This window comes from Vigna unguiculata, chromosome 5 (assembly GCF_037176805.1).
Source record: "Vigna unguiculata cultivar grain cowpea cultivar isolate G323 ecotype 2 chromosome 5, ASM3717680v1, whole genome shotgun sequence".
NCBI classification, from domain to species: Eukaryota; Viridiplantae; Streptophyta; class Magnoliopsida; order Fabales; family Fabaceae; genus Vigna; species Vigna unguiculata.
Genome location: NC_140796.1, coordinates 54,996,890 through 55,019,579, shown reverse-complemented (window position 1 = coordinate 55,019,579; position 22,690 = coordinate 54,996,890). Strand labels below are relative to the sequence as shown.

At 33.1% G+C, this 22,690-nt stretch overlaps 5 protein-coding genes and 1 pseudogene across 5 annotated transcripts; 5 read left to right on the top strand and 1 right to left on the bottom strand.

The window, feature by feature from the left end:
- The first annotated feature begins 945 nt into the window (after window positions 1-945).
- On the top strand, window positions 946-5,039 carry LOC114185746 (putative polygalacturonase At3g15720). The gene is made up of 10 exons (XM_028073640.2): window positions 946-1,098; window positions 1,248-1,370; window positions 1,515-1,652; window positions 2,184-2,354; window positions 2,470-2,493; window positions 3,610-3,817; window positions 3,907-3,988; window positions 4,244-4,352; window positions 4,521-4,637; window positions 4,733-5,039. Exons 1-10 carry the CDS (start codon window positions 994-996, stop codon window positions 4,961-4,963), a joined length of 1,308 nt encoding a protein of 435 aa, XP_027929441.2. The 5' UTR covers window positions 946-993; the 3' UTR covers window positions 4,964-5,039.
- Window positions 5,040-5,374: 335 nt separating this feature from the next.
- On the top strand, window positions 5,375-7,596 carry RBL5 (RHOMBOID-like protein 5). Its single transcript, XM_028071298.2, is given in 7 exon segments — window positions 5,375-5,863; window positions 6,143-6,306; window positions 6,397-6,572; window positions 6,688-6,944; window positions 7,075-7,127; window positions 7,130-7,177; window positions 7,180-7,596. Coding segments are annotated over 7 exon segments (1,011 nt in total). The 5' UTR covers window positions 5,375-5,588; the 3' UTR covers window positions 7,218-7,596.
- Window positions 7,597-7,721: 125 nt separating this feature from the next.
- LOC114184061 (Putative thiol-disulfide oxidoreductase DCC) lies at window positions 7,722-9,089 on the bottom strand. Its single transcript, XM_028071299.2, has 5 exons — window positions 8,768-9,089; window positions 8,602-8,659; window positions 8,321-8,428; window positions 8,063-8,155; window positions 7,722-7,959 (listed from the first exon to the last, which is right to left on the bottom strand). The coding sequence occupies exons 1-5, from the start codon at window positions 8,952-8,954 to the stop codon at window positions 7,878-7,880; spliced, it is 528 nt and encodes a 175-aa protein (XP_027927100.1). The 5' UTR covers window positions 8,955-9,089; the 3' UTR covers window positions 7,722-7,877.
- Window positions 9,090-11,239: 2,150 nt separating this feature from the next.
- LOC114183398 (Peptidase S24/S26A/S26B/S26C family protein) lies at window positions 11,240-14,637 on the top strand. The gene is made up of 8 exons (XM_028070412.2): window positions 11,240-11,432; window positions 11,950-12,062; window positions 12,263-12,334; window positions 12,443-12,478; window positions 13,367-13,412; window positions 13,703-13,790; window positions 14,166-14,223; window positions 14,436-14,637. Exons 1-8 carry the CDS (start codon window positions 11,354-11,356, stop codon window positions 14,484-14,486), a joined length of 543 nt encoding a protein of 180 aa, XP_027926213.1. The 5' UTR covers window positions 11,240-11,353; the 3' UTR covers window positions 14,487-14,637.
- A 1,233-nt stretch (window positions 14,638-15,870) lies between these two features.
- Window positions 15,871-19,943, top strand: LOC114183901 (Pentatricopeptide repeat (PPR) superfamily protein). The gene is given in 3 exon segments (XM_028071076.2): window positions 15,871-18,517; window positions 18,520-19,559; window positions 19,683-19,943. Coding segments are annotated over 2 exon segments (2,460 nt in total). The 5' UTR covers window positions 15,871-16,089; the 3' UTR covers window positions 18,552-19,559; window positions 19,683-19,943.
- Window positions 19,944-20,749: 806 nt separating this feature from the next.
- Window positions 20,750-21,688, top strand: LOC114184800 (nodulin-30 pseudogene; annotated as a pseudogene).
- Window positions 21,689-22,690: the final 1,002 nt, after the last annotated feature.

Genomic DNA, 22,690 nt, shown 5'->3' with positions numbered 1-22,690 from the left:
TCATTGGATTGAAGTCAAATCGCAAATTGTTCCACCCAAAACTAAAATGAGCATGGATTTGGGCATCTTCAACCCGGGGAGCATTCTTTGTTACGTTATATCTTTCATATTATTTTATAAATAACAAAAAAGAAAATCATGAAAATTTCATTGACTAATCTTCGTTTAGAAGAAAGCAAATACAATATTAGTACTCACAAAGATTAAAAATCTTTTACAGACGAATGCATTTCCTTCAACTATTTAATCTTTTACTAGACTGATTTAGTTTTCCATCTTTGTTCAAAGAGTCCATCACATTTATTTTCTTTAGAATGCATAAACAAGATAATCTAGACAGTATAATTAAATATGTTTAATATTATTTGTAGTATTTTATGTTAGGTCAGTAGATTTTACGTAACATTCTTGAATTATATTTTAATAGTGTAAAAGAAATTGTTCCGTGATTATATTTAATTTAAATAAATATTTAGAAGAATATTTCCATACATTACAACAACAACGTGATTTGAAATCAAAGTAGAAGGTTTTTTTTCAACCAAAAGTTAGCAATCTTTTGACGTATTTACCTTAGTTTACTATTGAGTGTGAATGAAGGAGCATACCGTTCGTTCAGAAGAAAGCGTAGAAAGATGCATCTGCTTCATGTGCTTACTGTGAAAACAATGTCTTAGTCTTCACAAGCCATGTGTTTTCCAAATAGATTGTGTGCAGTTTAATTTTCTTCAACGCCATTATTTGTCTCAATTAATGCAATTAATGCAATATCAGTAAAACCCAACATAACTTTATGACTAAAATTAAGCCAATTTAACTTTATTGGAAGTTTTTATAAGACCAATTTAAAGTACATAACCTGTATAATTCTCATTTTATAAGTCGATTTTATAATATGGTATCAGAGTTATATGTTGGAGTGTTGAAATCTATTTTAACCAAATTTGTTATTTGTTAGGTCTATTGTTCCACCTGGTATCGGACTACCACTTAATGAAAGTTCACTTCTTCCTTATATATAGAAGAAGAAATTGGGTACGTACATGTCATATATCAGTCTCTGAATCTTCAAGAGCAAGCAGATTTGGATATAACATGGTCAGAATCTGACAGTGGTCACATTCTAGTTAACTTTGTTTATGTTGTAGTGACTTTGCTGATGATGTTTGGTTTGTATATATGAAGTTCTTACAGTTTTTTCACCATTAACAAAGTCTTATGTCATGGAAAATGTTAATTTCATGCAGGAGTTTTTGTTCACAGTGTTGATCATTCTGAGTGTTCTTGCACCCGGATTCAGCAGCACAACAACTACTTTCAATGTTTTGAAATATGGAGCAGTGGGAGATGGACAAACCAACGATTCTCCGGTAAATCATAATCATGAACTCTCATCATTCTAGTTTTCACAGATTGTTTTAATAATTTCTTCCATTTTAAACCTATTCCAAATTATGTTCTTGAAGCCTATGCCATATACCTTTTACACAATCTTCAATATATACTTTCAACAGGCCTTTCTGAAGGCATGGAAAGACGTTTGCCAGAGCAAGTCACACATATCTCAACTCATCATACCAGCAAAACGGACATTCATGCTGAAGCCTACTACCTTCACTGGTCCATGCAAATCAAATTACACCTACATTCAGGTAATTTTTCTTAGTAATCCAACACGTTAAGAAATGGATTTTAAACCTAATTTAATCTTATAAAATCGACTTGTAAAGTGGAGTTTGCATCTACTTGTATAGTGTAAATTAGTCTTATCTTAGTCGTTGAGAAACTTCTAACACATTTCTCTTACGTCGAGATATATATATTTTGAGCGTATTTCAACTTTTATGCAAAATGCACTCAAAGACAGATATCTATGAGTCATCAACTTTGTGGTAGTGTTAGAAATTCCACGTCGACTAGAGATAAGGCCAATTCATAATATATAAGTAGGTGCAATCCTCACCTTACAAACTGATTTTGTGGACCTTACAAATTGATTTTGTAAAATTGAGTTAGACTTAAAATTCATTTCTAATCAGTAAAGAAGTTTTGACGGTGTACGTAGAATATTGTATACACGGTATAAGTATGCATAGTTTAAGCCAAAGGAAAATGTACAAAGCAGAAGATCCTAAATTGAGTCATATATCTTGGTAAAAGTTGAAGTGTTTGTGGGATCTCAGCTTTCAGGGAACATTGTTGCACCAAAAACAAAACCGGAATATTCTGGATTCCACACGAATACATGGCTTGGCTTCTCTTTCATCGATGGTTTAATTATCAGTGGAAAAGGGTCCATTGATGGTCGAGGCTCTATCTGGTGGCAACAACCTTGCTTAGGAAATCCACAACCTGTAAGTAAATATTTTGCAGTGTTCTTTCTCTTTTGTTCTTGCTTTCTCCATTGTTTTTGACTTGTTAATTCCTCATTCTATTATTTAACAATATAGCCCAAATTTTCTGTTTCAGGGGAGAACGTGCCGTCCACCAACAGTGAGTAAAAAAAAGCTCTTCATACTTTCTTTTTGCTACTCATTATCTAAATAATGATCCCAGCACTTATTCATTACAGAGTGAAAGATGGGGTTAAATATGTTTTTGATCCTTCAAATTTCAGTGAATTTTGAAATTAGTTCTTCATCTTTAAAAATACGTAGATTTAGTCCTTCTTACCAATTTTTGTTAAGTTTATTTGATATTTTAAACACATTTATAATAATATTTGAGTTAACATTGAAGCGAAAATGTGCCAAACAGTGAAAACAATTCAAATATTATCGTAAAATGCACTCGAAACGTCTGATCAACTTAACAAAATTTGGTTACAAGAACTAAATTCACGCATTTTTATAGATGAAGGACTAAATTGGTCAAAAGTTTTGAAGATGAACTAATTCCAAAATTTATTGAAACTTGAAGGACCAAAAACATATTTAACCCTTAAAGTAAAATCTGTCTTTTTTGTTCTCGGAAAAAACAAATTAATATAATTAAGGAGGTAAAATATTTCTTCATGGTTTTTCGTTAAAAATTAAGACAAGGATGACACTCATGAACAAATTAAAAATTAAAATTCATAAGTCTGATATGTTTCAATTTGTCAGACATAATCGATAATATTGCCGAAGCTTATACAAAATTTAAGTTTTGGACCTTTTATTGTTTTCTGCATAAAGGTTTACCTCGCATTATCAGTATGAAAAAGTGTGACAACTTTCATTTCCTTCAAGTTAGGATCACTTTACTTATACTTGAAAAAGGTGTTAAGAATTCAAGATGATTTCAAATTTCACGTTAATTAAAAGGAAAATGATTTTTTATCACTAAATTTTCACAATTTTTTCTTACAATTTTAGGTGTTATTTTCTAAGTGGTTTTCCATTTTTTTATTTTCTCATTCTTAATATTTCAAAACCACTTAAAAGATGTCACCTCATATTGTAAGAAAAAGTTGTCAAAATTTTGTAGTCAAAATATCATTGTCCTAATTAAAAATGAGTAAGATGACTAATATATAAGTAGAAAAATGCATAAACTCGTTAGCTTTATCTGATGGATTGGAAGAAGTGTTCTGATCTCTTACATAACACATCTTTTGTGAATTCATAGGCAGTTACATTCAATAGATGCAATCGCCTTCAACTGAAAGGTTATACAAGCATTAATCCTGCAAGAAGCCACATGACTCTAACAAGCTGCCAGAAAGGCACCCTCTCTTTCCTGCATTTAGTTGCTCCTGGAAATAGCCCTAATACCGATGGCATTGATATTTCTGGCTCTAAACACATTAAAGTACTTAATTCTTTTATAGCAACAGGTAATTAACTTTACATCTGCATGTAACGTAGCACCAAAAAATTTTGGTAAAACCTTTGAACTTCTCATAATGACATAATTTAACTACAGGTGATGATTGCATTGCTATTAGTGCTGGATCCTCCAACATCACAATATTTGGTATAACATGTGGTCCAGGCCATGGTATCAGGTTAGTTAGTATTTCTTTATACAAATATATTACTGTGTCAATTATATCATATATCATCCCTTAATGAAAACAAGTCTAGATTAATGAAACACTCTGTTTTACATTAACTTTTGTAAACTATACATTAATAAAGCACAGTTTTTTATATACACAGAAGTGCAATTCTTTGACCCACAAATCCAATTATAAATTATGCGTTTTGTGTATCATGTTCCTTTCCTACTTTTAGTTATAAGGTTTTTAAAATTTTTGTAGCATTGGATCATTGGGAACACGTGGAGAGACCGACATTGTCGAGGACGTGCATGTGGAGAATTGTACTTTGACTGAAACATTAACTGGTGTAAGAATCAAGACATGGCAGGTAATTGGCAAACAGAAAACAACGTTAATTATATTTTCATTCCGAGTCTAAATTCTCTGATCAATTTTTTTTGTGTATCTGTGTCTTTAAAATACACCGATGTTTAGGGTGGTTTCTGTTTGTCTGTGTCATCATGTTGAATATAATAGGACTTGTATTTTGCATTAGGGTGGTGCTGGATTTGCTAGGAGGATCTCGTTTGAAAAGATTACGTTTGTTCGAGCCAATAACCCAATTATCATTGACCAGTTTTATTGCCCTCATAGAACGGATTGCAAAAACAAGGTACCACAAGTGTAGATAACCCACCAATTTCATTCACTGTTTATCATAACTAAAATTGACCAACACCATTTTTCTTCTGTTATTTCTCTTCAAAGACTGCATCAATCAAGGTAAGTGACATAACTTACAAAGGGATCGTTGGAACATCATTGACGGACAAAGCAATCAACTTGAGCTGTGATGAAAACGTGGGATGCTCCAACATTGTGCTTGATCATATTTACATAACATCTGCAGTTCCAGGGCAGAAAGTTTTCTCCTTTTGCCATAATGCACATGGAACAGCCACCCACACCAAACCATCCGTGAAGTGCTTGCTGAAGTAGCTTTTCACAATAATTTATCTGTTGTCTGTTGGATTTTCTTTTTCTTTTGATCATGGAGACGAATAATCATGTAAAAGATCTGTGTTTTTCTTTCGATCATATATATATATATATATATATATATATATATATATATATATATATATATATATATATACTTTGACAGTATTATCCCAAATGATTTTGTGACAAATATTCGTTGACAACCACATTTTTCTCGAACATAAATAAGATTTGAAGGGTGTGAAAATATTATGACTACGTGTCAACTGATACGTATGATTAGACATTACGCCAATCAAATGTTGTCCTACATTTGAGTTGTGTTTATTTTGCAACCAACTAATGACTGGACCGAAATAGATATTGAGATGCAAATGAGAATATAAGAAAAGCAAGAAAGATGAAGGTATATATATAATAATATAATGTAATGGATGGTATGATATAATGTAACGAATTCTATAAGAAGGAAACATGGTTACCTGATATAACTACTAGGCAAGCCAAGGGAAAAAAAGGAGGGTAGATTGGTTGTTACATTGCAATTGCATGCTAACACAACAACATATTTGATTGTTTTTGTTTTGGTGTCTGTGTTGTTGCAACCTGCAATCGCAACCGCATGGGGAAGAAGCCGCCGCACCTGTCCGACATAGAGGCGGCGCGATATCCCCCACCTCCACCGCCTAATTTCTACATTCCACAGCCTCGTTTGTGGTTCTCATGGTTGGTGCCACTCATTTTCTTGGCCAACATTGCAATCTTCATCTATACCATGTATGAAAATGATTGCCCTGCCTACTTGAACGACGAGTCTTGCCTTTTCTCTGAATATCTCGGCAGATTCTCCTTCCAACCCTTCAGGGAAAACCCTCTCCTTGGCCCTGCAATCCGCACGTGAGAAAGTTTCTCTTTTCTCTCCAAAAGCTTTTTTGCATTCATCATCATCATCATGGATGAACATTCAACAATCTGCATGAAACAACGATTTTCTCTTTCACTTTGTATGTTGAAAGTCTCGTGTCGACTAAAGATAAGACCAATTTATAATATATAAATGGATACAATTTCATCTTACGTTCTATTTCTTACCATTGTCGATTTGAAGAAATATTTGAAGAAATAGAAACAAAACAATGTTTGATTTTTCATTTCATTTGCATTAACTTTCTGCAGGCTGCGGCTGTTAGGGGCCCTTGAAGAGGACCTAGTGGTGGACCAACAAGAAGTGTGGCGGTTCTTTTCCTGCATGTTTCTTCACGCTGGAGTCGTGCATTTGCTAGCCAATATGTTCAGCCTTCTCTTTATAGGGGTTAGGCTTGAGAAGGAATTCGGATTTTGTAAGGCATAGTACTGAAGTTATGCAGATTGAATTGAACCTATTCAATGTGATTTTCTTTAGTGTAATTCTGATCTCTTGGATTTGGCAGTGAGAATTGGACTCTTATATGCGCTTTCTGGTTTTGGCGGAAGTTTGCTCTCCATTTTGCATTTGAAAGAGAACAAGTCAAGTACCGTATCAGTTGGTGCATCTGGTGCACTTTTTGGGCTTCTGGGTGCCATGCTTTCTGAGCTTCTAACTAACTGGAGTATCTATGCAAATAAGGTACTTTGAATTCATCGATGTATTGTTAATGTTGAATACCAAAAATTTCAATAAAGAATTTGAACTCATTGGAAGACAATGTGAAAGGACAAATTTTAATCCATGCTTGGTTCAGTGTGCAGCTCTTACAAGCCTATTGATCATTGTTGGTCTAAACTTGGCTGTTGGATTTCTACCTCATGTGGACAATTCAGCTCATGTTGGAGGGTTTTTGTCAGGATATTTCCTCGGTTTTGTTCTCTTAATGCGCCCTCAATATGGATATGTAAATCGCAAATATATACCTCCAGGATATGATGTCAAACGTAAATCAAAGTACAAATGGTATCAATATTTCTACCTGTTCGTGTCACTGGTCATTTTACTTCTCGGGTAAATAGTTAAAATTTTCTTGCTTTTAAACTTTCACAATGCATGTTATTATGTTCCGTTCAAGATTCAAGATTGAATGAGGTAAAGTTCTTACTTTTCTTGTTCTGACTCAATGAGTGTAATTTGACAGATTTGCATATGGCCTGGCTAATCTGTACATAGAAAATGCAGACCAAAGATTTCCCTTCCTAGAGAGTTATCCAAGATGAAGGGTTCTGACTGCAGAGTCAGTTCCTCAGTTTGCATGAACAAACTGAAAATATTCCCTTTTAGAAGCGTTTACGACAGTGCATACATGTCTTACAGAAACAGATAATGAAAGCTTTGAGACATCTGCATGATTTGCAACTGCTTCTGAGAATTTTGGTTTGAAATTCTTTCTTCTTTCGAGGTACATGATTGTTTATGCTAGATTCAGAAGAAAAGTCCAAATTCCAGTACTTGAAAATCCACAATACATGTATTTATCTACTTGGCTTCTTGTATGGATAGAAGAAATTCTTGAATGCTGACCATGTGAAATAGTGCTCCCAAGTGTATTACCATCATCACTTATTCAAAATTGTTCTGTCTTTTACTTCCAGAATCAGCTGTACGTAGATCTCATTACAACTGAATCCAAAAACAATGAATATAGTTCTTCATTTTTTTTTTCGGAGGAACTAATAGCTCATCCAATAGGTTTTGATTTAATTTATTTCTTTGTTAAAGCAGAAATGCAGAAACTTACTGCCACACTATTCTGGTAGTTACATAACTAGCAAATTTACTGCACCATTTTTACACTTCTGTCACTTACAAGTTAAAGATTTATTTATAAGTAAAGTTCATATACAAGTTTCAAAAGATTTGAAGACAACATGATCTGTCTTACAACAATAAAGAACCACACTTTTTGAACTTAGCACGTTACTATAAAGAACCAGGATGATGCTATATTTCACATGATTCAGAACGACCAAAAATCGTGTAACGGTTATTTGCAACATTGTCATAAACAAAATCTCTGATAAACCTGCAGTCATGTATTACATATATCATCAAGCCTGTTGCACTTAAGCAATTAAAGAACACCAGAAAACCCACAAAGCAAGAGGGAAAAATAAAATACTACTTACAGAGGAACAAATTGAAGAAGAATTGCTATTTGTGGAAATGGCAAGTCTATGTATTCCATTATCTTCAGTACTGCTTCAGACTTTATGTAGGATCTAGAATCAACCAGAAAGTCATTTGTGTCACTGTGAACTCTTCTTTCTTGTAATTTACAATCATGAATTTCTTTTCCCCCCAGAACTACATTAATTCAGTTGAGAAAATAATGGAAAATTTAACAGAAATTTGTACAAATGTTTATGAACCTTCAATACGCGTACCTGTCATTTTCAACCAGTACAACACTTGAGATGTCATCAGGAGCTCTTCCTGATCTCCTAAGCAACATTTTACCTGCTTCACTCTGAAGAGCTTCATACCTAATTGTCCTAAAAATCATCAAAAAAGCGTAAATAAACGAAATAACTGATCAAGTTCTTTTTCCCTCTGAAGTCTTAACCAAGGTAAGAAACAACTTCAATATATGGAAGATCAAATTTTAATGTGAGAGTAATCAAAGGGAGGAATTATCACAAGAAAAAGGAAACAATAGATCATATACTTATTCCGATCGTTATCACGAACGAACTTCACACCCCCGTTGCACAAGTTGCATACTCCTGTATCACAAGAAAGAATTTTGATTTCACCCAACATTAGCATTGAAGAAAATAATCACTTGCTTGTTAAAGGTAGCACGAAGAAAAAGATGCAAGAGGGTTAATTACCATCAAACAACATGATGGGTCGTTTGTCTTGGTCGAAGAAACTGGAAGTTGCTTCAACCCAGTTGGTTGTGTCGCTTCGCGGTTGTGACAGAGTGGCAAAGGTGCTAAATTTTCGACGAGGCATCGAGCACAAGCTTGAGTTGAAGCGCATGGCACAACCAGAAAGTGTTGGAAGTTGAAGAGCCATTGAACTCGGAGACACAGCAAAAAGAAAAACGAGATAAACTCAAGAAAAGCATATTCTTGCCATTTTAATTTAACTGGGTTTTAAGAAAGGGTCATTTTTAAGTGATTTTTTGAGAGATTAATTGTTATATTACAAGTGAATATGTAATATTTAAAATGTTAATGCAGCTTGGGTAGGAAGAAGTGTTTCAGAGTTCAAGAAAAGAAAAGTAGGGTTCTTTTCTTAAAAATATTGAGAAATGTCAAACTTTATAGAGGTAATCTCTCTTGTAAAAAATTATATTATGTGAAATGTTTTGTAATAAAAAACTATTTATTTAAATTTAATTTTTTGTAATGAGTCTGAAAACTCTTGGACATGAAACTTTGGTTTAAGAAATTTGTAGCAGAGGTAAGTTACTCTGTTTTGTATGGCAAATCTTTGATTATAGAAGGTGACACGACAGTGTAATTTGATTGTACGTGAGTGCTACACACAACAACAGAAGATCGTACAACGGGAGAGCCACATATTATCATGGCACTAATTATACTGGATTTTATTAGGAATATATAAATGGTTTTAGTTATTTTGAAAACTATTTGGGTTTGATTTATTTATTACATGTTTAATTAAATAAATAAATTTAAGGTTTTGTAGGCCAAAATCACGTTATCTCTTAGAATTTTACTTCAAATGAGTTTACCATAAAGATAACAATCCAAGTTGACTCAATCTCTTTAGGTCTCTTTAGTATTTGGTTTGTAAAATGAAGGTCGTGTGAGTTTGTTTAATTTTAAAATGAAGGTTGAAAATCCTTCGTAAGTTCTGACTAGCATAACGGCTTATTTTAAAAAAAAAATCTTATGTTAAAATTTTTAATGTTTAATAAATTGAAAAACTTTATAAGACTGGATTACTAATCAACAAATCTTGAGAAAAACAACCACTTCTATACATAGAATATAATATATAGAATCTAATTCTAGAATTTCATTGATTTTTTCACCTTATTCTTATACATAGAAAATTAGACTCAATATTTTTACTGCAATTTGAAATCATCATACTTTCTTTATAAGTAATAGAGTATTTTATAAATTATATTCAAAAAAAGCTGTTTTATTGCACTCATATAACTATCTGATTCAATTATTCAATCCAAATGCGAAAAGAATATATATATCCAAATCCAAATCCAAACTAAGCTAAGCGTTTTTACATTTTTAAAAAGAGGATCCTAAGTTCTAAAGATGGGCGTATAATTACTTTTTTGAGTAAGAATTTTATTCTTACCTTAAAAATAGGACTTTCAAAAGATCTCAAATAGGAAAGTAGTCCTTGAATAAATGAACCTATATCCCTCTACTTCTCCGGAAGACGAAAAAAATTGTGGTCTTCGTGGGGGCAAGCTTAAGAGAGAGTAGGGGCGATAGCGGCTCTTATCTGTGAGTGATGCGTGGCGTGCTCTCGCTCTTGTATTGGTGAATCTATCTTTGTTGCCTTTCCTCCCTGTGGTCGGTCTATCTTTCTCTTTCTTGTCGGCTCTATCTCGATCTGTAAGTTATAAAATTAAGTGAAGATTTTAGAGAGTTGAATGATAAATTTATAATTTAACATTTTTATCATATTCATATTGATACCTTGATATATACAATGTATTCTTCAAATTTATGATATTTTTCAAATTTTAGCACATTAAAACATATATAACACTTATCTTTTACGTTCATAAAAAATTAGAATGTTCGTGCAAAGAAAATAATCATCAATATATTTACAAGTTCCTTTTTTTATTTATACAATAGACCCGTCCAAACAGATTATAACTAGCAAAACTTTTATTGACTAACAAACTTAATATCTCGATCTGCCCCATATTTTTTTAGTAGAGGACAGATGTCCTACCAAACCCACTCTTACTCCTAATTTAAAATCTCTTATACGAAATCAAAATTTATGCAATTGTAATATATATATATATATATATATATATATATATATTAGGGTATTTTTGATCTTTTCTTAACTTATCTTCTATTTTATTTTATTATTTTATTATGTTAATTTTAACTGTCATAAGAAAGATACTATATCAATTATTTATTATAAATTTAAAATATAATAAATATTTAACTTAATTTTTAATAAATATAATTATATTTAATATATCTAAAAAATACCTAAATTTTATTTATTACAACTTTAATGTATAAACAAATATTTAAAAATACTATTAGTAATTATAAAGAGTCAATAATCATATATATATAATTAAATCCATAATAAAATATCCTTTTGCAGTGTTCACTTGGTATTTGGTATTGTAGTGAAGTTGGGACTTGGGAGCAGCAACCATAGACTTGTGCATTCTGCATTGAAGGGAAGAGAAGAAGAGAAGAAAAGAAGAAGCAAGAACAATGGGTTGGATCGGAGAGACTATGGATTCCGTCAAATCTCTTCAGATCCGGCAGGTTCTCACTCAAGCCGTTAGCCTCGGTTTGTCTTCTTCTCCTCTTTCCCTCTTTTTCCGTTTCAATTTTTCATTCAATTTACGCTCTATCTCCTGTGCCTACACTCCAAAATCATTCCAATTTCAACTTCTGCAATCAAATTCTTCACTCCCCACTTTTTTTAGGGTTTTTATCATCAACTCCGGTTGCCAATTTTTTCACTGTTAGCATTTGCAAGAGCATTACGCTATCATGGATGTCTTCGCTTTTCGCATTCGAGAGTTATCTTTATCGGCTCTCACTCTCACACTCTCACTGTCACACTGCCTGGTTATAGATTACGAGGATCAATTTGATTTATGGTAATTCGATTGTGCAAACAACGTAGGGTTATGGTGTCCACACTTCAAAACCATTGTGTTTGTCTTCCGTACTTTATATGAATCCTCTATCCCACTCAAATGTTTCTATATGCATATGCTGCTGACAGTAATTCAATATGGTTTTCTTGGTCTATCTGTTGGATTTTTTTTTTTACCGAAGTAGTTTATGTTTTTACTCAGGCATGATTGTTACGTCTGCGTTGATAATATGGAAGGCATTGATGTGCATTACTGGCAGTGAATCTCCTGTTGTTGTTGTTCTTTCTGGAAGCATGGAACCAGGATTCAAGCGGGTGAGTCAGTCTTATTCATGAATACTTCAGTGTTTCTGTTTTTGTTTTTGTTTTTTTACAATGGAAGTATTTTTGTGTTTATTGTACTCAGAATTCGGGATATATTTCTGTGAGAGAGAAGTTGTGTATATATGCAAACTTTTCTTGTCTACATAATTTGTCTGCTACTTTGTGGTGTTAACAATGCGGCTAATGTGCAGGGAGACATTTTGTTCCTGCACATGAGTAAAGATCCAATTCGTGCGGGGGAGATTGTTGTGTTTAATGTGGATGTAAGTTTTCTCTTGGGTTGTTTCTTTACGTTTTTCTTAGCTTATTTGTATTTATCAGAATCAATCTATAAATGAGATTATTTATTGACACGTATATTTTGTATTTAGGGACGTGAGATTCCAATTGTTCACCGTGTAATTAAGGTAAGCACCTCTGGGTCACATAAATTGTCTTTTAGATGGAAAATTAGGGAAAATCGGTTCACAGCATTGCATGGGGAGATCCATTTCATAAGTGTGTTGCTGAAGTGGTGCCTATTGAAACTGAAACTACATAAAGTACATAAGCTGTGGTTATTCAGTTTGATGTGACTACGAACCAAATCCTAACCTGGGTTTTATCAACATATTTGCCATCAGTTTTTGGTTCTCCTTATTTTGTCAATATCTTAAACTTGAAGTACAAGGAACATCAATCTAGAATGCCATTAGAACTTTCCTCCTTCTGTCTCTTCCCCTCCTTTGTTGCTTGAACTACTTAGTGATTTTCATTGACAACATTGTGAAAACTGGAGAGGTTCATGAATCTCAGGGTAATGTATATGAATATGATTGATTACTTGGGACTTATCATTTCTTGCAAAAGGAAACTTCCTGAATCCCCTAAACACACAGATACATGTTCACTAGTTAAGCATAATGCTTTCTGAAACACACCTACTTTCCTCCTTCAATCGCTGTCCTTCTCTTGTTGCTTAAACTGGTTTTATTAATTTATTGTCACTGACAACACTGAAAATGGAGAGCATCAAGAATCTCTGGAAAATTCATAAGATTGATTAGCTGGATTTATCCTTCTTTCCTGCTAGAAACATCTTGAATCCCTCAATTGGATTTTTCTTTCTTTCCTGCTAGAAACATCTTGAATCCCTTAATTGCACACACATGCACGCACTCTTAAATATTCACTTGTGTAGATTCTGTATGTTTTCTAAATTACACATTCTTCGGTTTAGCATTCTCTATGCTTTCTGACATTTATTATAATTATGTTACCCTATTTTAGAGTCTCAATACTTCATCATTCTGTAGGTACATGAAAGGGAGGATACTGGTGAGGTTGATGTTCTCACAAAAGGTAATGTCTAGTTCATGACTTAACTTCATGGAAATGTTGGCTATGTTTGATTTTTTGGTCCTTCAGTTTAGAGAAAAACTGGTGATGCTTGCAACACACTTTTTCTAACATATTATCATTGAACGCATTTCCCAGTAAAAGTAATGGATCCATTCTCTATTTAGTGAGAAATGCATGAAGTGTTATAGTTCACAATGTATTGTTAGCATCTCTCTTGTATGACACATTTTAGTTAGTGGTTATATGTTAATGTAGTGCTCTCCATTGATTTATTTTGCTGTCTTTGGCAGGAGACAACAATTATGGGGATGACAGGCTATTGTATGCTCATGGTCAGCTTTGGCTGCAAAGGCACCACATAATGGGTAGAGCCGTTGGGTATGGCATTTTTTTAGTTACACTTGCTCCACTTATTGTAGAACTGTTATCTAAACCTGTTTTGTTATAGCCAGTACTCACCTGTTATGGCGAGCACACAAAGTTATTTACAATATTTAGGTTATATGCTTCGAGTCTTCAACTATAATAAGAGAGATGTTTGACATTAACGTAGTAGGCATTTTTTGGCAACATGCTAACTGCCACTAGTAGAGCATATTATCTAACAACTTGCGCAATTTCTAACACCCAATGGGCTCTTGAATATGAGCATCATGCCAAATGTTAATCCTACTTTATCCCAAAATGATACCAACAGTTTGACATTAAGTAGTTTTCCAGTACTCTAAAAATTGCTTGTACTGTCAATTACAGGTTTTTACCTTACGTGGGCTGGGTGACCATTATTATGACTGAAAAGCCTATTATCAAGGTATGTTTGCTCTGCCAATCTATTGTGTTCATGTAGCTCGTGTAGGTTGTTGACGATTCGAAACATAATAGTTTTGTTGTGATGCTGATATATTGCTAAGCAACGGATGATATTTTACTCTGCAATGCGATAAAGTGACCATTTTCGAGATGCATGACATATTTTAAGTTGCAGCCAGTATGAAGTATTCTAAAGCTGTCTCATCTTTGCAGTATATTCTCATTGGTGCTTTGGGGTTGCTCGTGATAACTTCAAAAGATTAAATGAGATTCTAAAATCAAACTGCGGCCTAAACTCTGATGGTAGTACGAGCAGATGTCATGCTTTTCTTGATGGTGTCATTTTGTACCATTCATAGTATGGGGACTATATAATGTTAAGAATTAATGCAAAATAGTTGAATTTTGATATTTACCTTGATGAGTTGCCATCTGATTGAACCCCTCCCCCTCCTTAATATTCTATTTTGGTGCAGTTTAAGATTAAGCCTTTAAATCTTCTGTTTCTTATCCACAATGCCACCTGCTGTCCATAAAAAGCTGCTTAGTTCTTTGCGAAAAACTTTAGCTTGCCCATGCTTTACTAATCTAATATATAGTTATTCAAATTTTATCTAGATCGATCCTGAAGGAAGCTAATATAATATTTCTGGGGGGAATTGGATATTTTTTGTTGGTTATTTCTTTTTGAGTTTGATCACTGATTTCCTTTTTTGGGTACTTCACTGTTGACACTTTCGAACTCGACATCATTTTTTAAGCTAGAGCCACTTATGTGACAATCGAAAACGTAGTTGGACCAAAATGGCACAGTTATGTTTATAGTTTTTCACAGTTCCACCAATTCAACCTACCAAATATTTATGTTACATTCATGCCAATCTTTTATCATTCAGACTCGGACCATAATGGACATGTACCGCAGATTTGAATCCCTTTTTCTGATAGAAAGAAAAAACTTGCCGTGTGTTTGACTTACTTGTATGTTAATTGTAAAAAATAAAAATAAAAAACAGCAATATTGTTTTACCAAACATAAGTTTTTTAAAACGGCAAATCAAGAATTCAGTTAACAGATGTCGATATATGCAAAAAAATGTGTAGTATATATTTGCATTTTAATTTTGTAATAATTAAAAGACTTGAATGGTTGATTACCTTAACTACAACATTTATTGACGATTTTTAATCACGACATTTTTTCAGTAGCTACTTATAATTTTTAGTTTTGACACTAAAGAAATTTCTAGCTAATTTCCATCATCATTTATTCTTCATTTTATTTTAAAGGGTATATATCAACATGTTAACAAAAATAAAAAAATAAAGGTCTATGAGTAAGAATAATTCTTCCATAATGTTACAGAAATATTTTATTTCCTCCTAAAGACTATGTAAAAACCGCATTTTCATTTCAAGAAATCGTAAAGACACCATTGAATTATTATTGAAATTGATTTCTTTTTATCTCTCAGGCTAATATCTCCACAAATTCTATTAGAAAAAATTTTTAGGTTCTGATACCAAATTAAAAATATAATTTATTATATTTTTATTTATACAACGAAGACTAAAATAAAAAAATTCTAGTTATACAATATTTATTACATGTATTAACCAATGATTTAATTAATCAAATATTTTCGTCTCCATATTATTCTCTAACAAAACTCATATATATACCAAAGCTTATGTAATAAATCTTAAAAACTTTTAAACTGAAACAACACTTAATTTTTAAGCAAAAATAATCTGTTATACTCATAGACTAGTTTCTCTCGCAACAGTAATGTAACTGGGAAATTATTGAAACCTGAACATCACCACTCTTCCATGAAACCTTTCTTCCTTCCTCTCAAACTCAACAATGTCCAAAGCCATTCTTTCTCGAATCAAACCTCGTCATCGCCTCAAAACTTCCTCCTCTTTGCCTCCCCACATCAACAACCTCGTCTCTGACGTCATCCAAATCCTTAAATCCCACCAATCGCAGGAACCCCTTCAATCTCGCTTTGCTCAATCCAATGTTGTTGTTTCCGACGTTGCCCATTTCGTCATTGATCGTGTCCACGACCCGGAACTCGCTCTGAAGTTCTTCGATTGGGCTTCCACCCGACCCTTCTCTTGTTCTCTCGATGGGGTTGCTCATTCCTCTCTTCTGAAGGTCTTGGCCAGGTTCAGAGTGTTCTCGGAGATCGAGTCGGTGTTGGAGAGCATGAAAGCTCAAAACTTGGTCCCTACCCGTGGAGCATTCAGTGCTTTGATTCTTGCGTATGGAGAATCTGGGTCGGTTGATAGGGCTCTTCAGTTATTCCATGCAGTGCGTGAAATGCATAATTGTTTTCCAAGTGTTGCCGCAAGCAATTCGTTGCTGAATGCCTTGGTCATGAGCGGGAAAGTCGATGTTGCGCTTCAGCTGTATGATAAAATGCTTCAAACAGATGATGGCAATGGTGCTGCTGTGGATAACTATAGCACCTCGATAATGGTGAAGGGCCTGTGCAACTCGGGGAAAATTGAGGACGGTTGGAGGTTGATTAAGGATAGATGGGGAAAAAGTTGTGTGCCACATGTTGTGTTTTATAATATGATTATTAATGGGTATTGCAAGAAGGGTGATCTCCAATGTGCAACTAGAACACTCAAGGAGTTGAAAATGAAGGGGGTTTTGCCAACAGTAGAAACTTACGGAGCTTTAATTAATGGATTTTGCAAGGCAGGGGAGTTTGAAGCAGTTGATCAATTTCTGACAGAAATGGCTGCAAGGGGATTGAATACGAATGTGAAAGTGTTTAATAATATTATTGATGCAGAATATAAGCATGGTTTGGTAGCCAAAGCAGCTGAGACAATGAGAAGGATGGCGGAGATGGGTTGTGAACCAGATATTACAACTTACAATGTTATGATTAACTTTTCATGTAGGGGTGGAAGGACTAAAGAAGCTGATGAACTGATAGAAAAGGCGAAAGAAAGGGCATTGTTGCCTAATAAATTTAGCTATACACCCCTCATGCATGCTTATTGCAAGCAAGGGGATTATAATAAGGCATCAAGTATGCTTTTTAGGGTTGCTGAACTGGGAGAAAAACCGGACTTGGTTTCTTATGGAGCTTTTATACATGGAGTAGTCGTTGCTGGGGAAATTGATGTTGCATTGATGGTCAAAGAGAAAATGAAGGAGAAGGGTGTATTTCCTGATGCTCAAATTTACAACGTTTTGATGAGCGGTCTCTGCAAAAGTGGGAGGTTTTCTGCCATGAAATTGCTACTTTCAGAAATGCTTGATCGAAATGTTCAACCTGATGCTTATGTTTATGCAACCATGATAGACGGGTTTATTAGAAGTGGTGAGCTTGATGAGGCAATTAAGCTTTTTGAAGTCATAATTAGAAAAGGTATAGACCCTGGTGTTGTGGGGTATAATGCCATGATCAAAGGCTTCTGTAAATTCGGAAAGATGACAGATGCTCTGTCATTCTTAAATAAGATGAAAAATGTGCATCATGCTCCAGATGAATATACGTATTCCACAGTTATAGATGGATATGTAAAACAGCATGACATGAGTAGTGCCCTCAAGATGTTTGGACAAATGATGAAACATAAATTCAAGCCAAATGTGATCACCTACACCTCTTTAATCAATGGGTTCTGTAAGAAAGCAGATATGATCAGAGCTGAAAAAGTTTTCGGAGGAATGAAAACTTTCAATTTGGAACCTAATGTTGTCACCTACACCACACTAGTTGGGGGTTTCTTTAAGGCTGGTAGACCTGAGAAAGCAACATCCACTTTTGAGTTAATGCTGATGAATGGTTGCTTTCCAAATGATGCTACATTCCATTACATGGTAAATGGTTTGACAAATACTGCACTTACTCCGGCTCTTGTTGAGAAAAGCGATTCCAAGGAAAATGAGAGGTCATTGATTTTGGATTTCTTCACAATGATGATTTTGGATGGATGGGAGCCAGTGATTGCAGCTTATAATTCTATTATTGTTTGTCTTTGTAAACACGGAATGGTTGACACTGCCCAATTATTGCAAACTAAGATGCTGAATAAGGGATTTCTTATAGATTCTGTATGTTTCACTGCTCTGCTACATGGCTTATGCCAAAAAGGAAAATCAAAAGAATGGAGAAATATTGTATCCTGTGATCAAAGTAAGATTGATCTTCAAACTGCTGTTAAATATTCTCTGACATTAGACAAATACCTATATCAGGGAAGGCTCTCAGAGGCTTCAATTATTTTACAGACCTTGATTGAAGACTCCAAGTTTTCTGAACAACTGATGAAGATGTAAAGGTTATAGCAAGATAGAGACTGAGGAAATTCCCATGCATGAGGAAATTTTACAGATTAAAGAAGTCAAGCAATATTTCAGTCATGTATGAATGTGTATATAATGTGATCTACATAGAATTTAAAGAAGACATTTATATTGTCTTTTCTGAATTCTATTAACCTTCTTGATGTCCGCAAGCAGCAAATAGACAACATAAATTATCTTCAGACAATCATTTTATGAAGATTATATCAGTGAATAATTATTATCCCCAACCTCACTATTACTAGCATCAATTAAAGATGTTGAATCTCAATGCTTTGAAGCAGGCATGCATAAAGATGTTGAATATCAATGCTCTGAAGCCTGAGACAGCTGCCTGTAACAATAAAGAGGTTCTGAATTGATATAAATCTCACAGTTGCGCGGTATGCACATCGGTTTACTTTTCTCCCAGGGGAAGCATCAGGAGCATGTGTATTACTTGTATATAATTGTTTGACAATTAACATCAAATGTGTATTAAATCTCTATTTCATTAGTCTGTTGCGGCCATTAGCTATGAAAGTGGTCCAATACCTCCCCAATTTCCACAAACATAGGAGAAAACTTTGCCTGACATGAATATACTATCCCAAGGTTATTTCTTTGGTTTTTGACAGTTCCTAAGTTATTTCTTCAGTTTCTGGCAGTTCACTTACCATATTGGGAAAAGTGCTTCTACATATTAATATGCCTCCACTGATCTATTTTCGCCTACTTTAATGACTTTTTTCCCCTTGATCACTATCTCATGGGATGGGAGAGGCGCAAAATTGCAGCGAGCCTACAACACTAATCAATTTCAGAGTCAAGGCATTGGGATATATATTTTGCAGACTAGTCCAAATGGAATTGGATTCTTCTTCACCGTATCAGTTAGTAGGGTTATGCATGCATTCTGATTCAGATGTGAGAAAGCTGAATATGATCCTATGGAGGTAGTTGAAATCTACAATAGATATGAAGAACAGCGAAAAATAATTGGTTCTTCGACATCCCAGGTGTGGTCTTTGGTTGTTTTTCATAAATCAAGTTAACCAATTAATGTACCTTCAATAAAAGGTCTCCTTGATTGATGATTACCATATTTTTAAAGCTAGATTGTGTTTTACGTGTCTACTCAGATAATTACATGGACAATTGATAAATACAACAATGGTGCACGTGTTCAACCCCATCCATGGAGAACAAACAAGCTCACTACTTATATTTAACTTTTAAGTCCTGCATTGAGGGTGCTATCAGTGTTTGCTGGAACGGGAACAACTTTAGATCTATTTTCTGAGTTCGCGTTTGGAAAGCTCTAGAGATATTGCCCATTGATTAAATTTACTAAAAACATAGTCTTCTAATATATTAATTAATATAATTATTTATTTTCAATAGATATATATGCGTGTATTTTTATATGTAATTAACCGTAAAAAAAAAAAAATCATTTGATATATTTGTCGTTCTAAAAAAACAATTGTAGTTATAACGGTAACGTCGTATAATGAATTGACTCTTAATTTTAATGAAGGATCGACCTCTCGGTGAAACCCAATTTTTCCAAACTCAACATTAATTATTTGATGCAAGTTTTTGTTATATCCAATGCACGAAAGGCTGGTAAAATATTTTATTGATATATTTTTTTTTTTATCACAAATGCTTGATCATTTATTGAATACAGTGAAAAATAATAATCACGTAACTATTTTTCTTCTTATCACGTGTTGATAATTTTACTCAACCCTCATGTATACGCATCAAAGGTAAGATTTGCCTCTTTAAAAATAAACGAATTAATTTAGAATATTGCAGCTCAATTTTTAGTATATATTGTATAAATTTCCGAATACATATATAGAATATATGTATAATGAAACTCCATAAAAAATAGAATAAATAAATAGTATTATTAATGCAATGATTGAATACATTCTATTATTTTATGTAATTAAGTTTTACTATATATTTTTAACTCTTGTGAAGCAAATGAGCCGGGTTGTGTAATAAAGATGAAAGGTCATTATAATTTTTTATAATAAACATGGATAAGGTTTCTACATTATATATATATATATATATATATATATATATATATATATATATATATATATATATATATATATATATATATTGTAAACTTCATACACCTAAGCACTAACCAAATTTAAAAGTGTTGTAAATTGGTTTATCACCAATAATGGAGAGAATGAGAAGCATAGTAATAAGTATATTGTTGTTCATAAGTGTGGTGGTGGCAGAAGATGTGGTTACCAGTAAAGTTGTCAATCTTGTAGATCCTGCAGAAAAATTTGGTACTGATGAAACCGCTAATATTAACTTAGCCATTAATGAACAATCTCAAGCGTATGAGTCTCCAAGGTTCAAAAAATTTGTGACACATTGTAGCTCACATGTTGCTGAAACATGCAGTGAAAATGATCCAATGCGTGACAAATTAGGGTTGTCTCTTTGTCTTTTCGATTCCATGGAAGCATGTTTGGTAGACCATAAGGCCTCACTTTATCAAACAACTTCTTCCTATAAATCTCAAAAATCAATTCAATATTTGCCAGTGCTTATTGAGACCGTGAAATTTCAAGCTGTCTTGAGAACCTGTTCCAAAGTCACTGCACAAACTTGTTTCACTACTTCTGATGTTAATACATCAACTTTATCAGCTTGTCTTAAACCATATTTGATTCAGTGTATATATCTTAATCAAAATCCACCACCAGGTATGACTTATTTTATCATTTACTTCTTTAGTAAATCATATATCATGTTTTCATCACCATCACTGAGTAGGATTTCTTGTTTAGAATCGAATTGTGAGTCTAAATTCCACATAAGGTAGAAATGAGAAAGTGAAACACTATATAAGGATGAAAGTGATGTCAATGTTTTATGTAATTGGACTCAGGTTTCATTAGTATTGTATCTCTCCAATGAAACTTTCTCTTTAGACTTAACGTTTCTTCTATCACTTATATCTTTATTCTCTTAGAGTCTATACATTTTTCAAAAAAATCATATATGATTAAACAATATAATTAATATTTGTGCAGATGCAGCATATATCGAAAGAGATCATACTCAAATTACGCCTGATCAAGTTACATGTGGTTGGTGCAGATAAACACATAATAATGTGGAAGTACTTGCTTTATGTTATAATAATACAACAATAATTGCAATGCGTTCAGGATTATCCCATATGTAATGAATAATCTCTTTATCTCTATGCAAACGTTGTTCCTACTTGTTGTTTTATGTTAAAGGATATGTTTCCAATTATGAATGTATGTCATGTGTAAGAAAATCACTCAATAATGCTATGTTATACCATAATGACGTTCCTACTATTTTATATCATGTATTCAAAAAATTTGTACGTGTTAATCATTCAAAATTATTATAGAAAAGGTATTACTTTCATTTTTAAAAACTCAACTTAACGGCGATGGTTGTAACACAAGTTCAATGAAACTTTTCATAGTCACTAGAACTAATGCGATAAAAACTCACTTAAATTTTTTTATAAACTATAAAATACAAGAAAATTAAGGTTTTTTTACAAACAATACGGAACTCGAGATTAAATTTGGCTTAACGTCACGCGTGTGAAAATGTTTTCCAACCTAAGTTTAAAATTGATTTTTCTTAATTTTTAAAAATACTCTCTTTATGAATAGAAAAAAGAAAACTTAGCCTATATATGATAAAGTAAAAAGAATGGTGGTTCAAAATGATTTGGTATAAACTTAAATAGGAAATAACTAAAAACGATGTTACGTTGATACGTAGGCAATTATCGAATGAAAATGATTTAAATATGTAATTTTGAAACATTGTTCCTACCCGTTACTTTATGGTATTGTACTTTCAAATATTCCGATTAGTTATATTACTGCGTGCCAAGTTTAACAAAATTACTCAAGTATAATAATTCAAATAAATTTACACTCATCACTTTTTACACGTATTATGATATAATACTTTTTTTTATTTTAAAAATTATCAACGTCGCCTTAAACTTTTTTGTCAATCTAAAATTTTTAACTGTGAGAGTATCGCTCTAATGTCGGTTTAACAACCTCGATTTTTTTTTTATTGTAAAACTTGATATAAAATTTCAATG

Excerpts from the sequence above, each read along its gene's own strand:
- LOC114184061 (XM_028071299.2), bottom strand. The coding sequence starts at position 8,954 with ATGGCTCTTCAACTTCCAACACTTTCTGGTTGTGCCATGCGCTTCAAC. Across the intron at positions 8,156-8,320 it reads GTACTGGTTGAAAATGACAG|ATCCTACATAAAGTCTGAAG; the intron begins GTACGCGTATTG and ends GGTTGATTCTAG. Across the intron at positions 7,960-8,062 it reads CTTCTTCAATTTGTTCCTCT|GTTTATCAGAGATTTTGTTT; the intron begins GTAAGTAGTATT and ends ACATGACTGCAG.
- LOC114183398 (XM_028070412.2), top strand. The coding sequence starts at position 11,354 with ATGGGTTGGATCGGAGAGACTATGGATTCCGTCAAATCTCTTCAGATC. Across the intron at positions 11,433-11,949 it reads CACTCAAGCCGTTAGCCTCG|GCATGATTGTTACGTCTGCG; the intron begins GTTTGTCTTCTT and ends GTTTTTACTCAG. Across the intron at positions 12,479-13,366 it reads TTGTTCACCGTGTAATTAAG|GTACATGAAAGGGAGGATAC; the intron begins GTAAGCACCTCT and ends ATCATTCTGTAG.
- LOC114185746 (XM_028073640.2), top strand. The coding sequence starts at position 994 with ATGAAAGTTCACTTCTTCCTTATATATAGAAGAAGAAATTGGGTACGT. Across the intron at positions 3,989-4,243 it reads GGTCCAGGCCATGGTATCAG|CATTGGATCATTGGGAACAC; the intron begins GTTAGTTAGTAT and ends AAATTTTTGTAG. Across the intron at positions 4,353-4,520 it reads TAAGAATCAAGACATGGCAG|GGTGGTGCTGGATTTGCTAG; the intron begins GTAATTGGCAAA and ends ATTTTGCATTAG.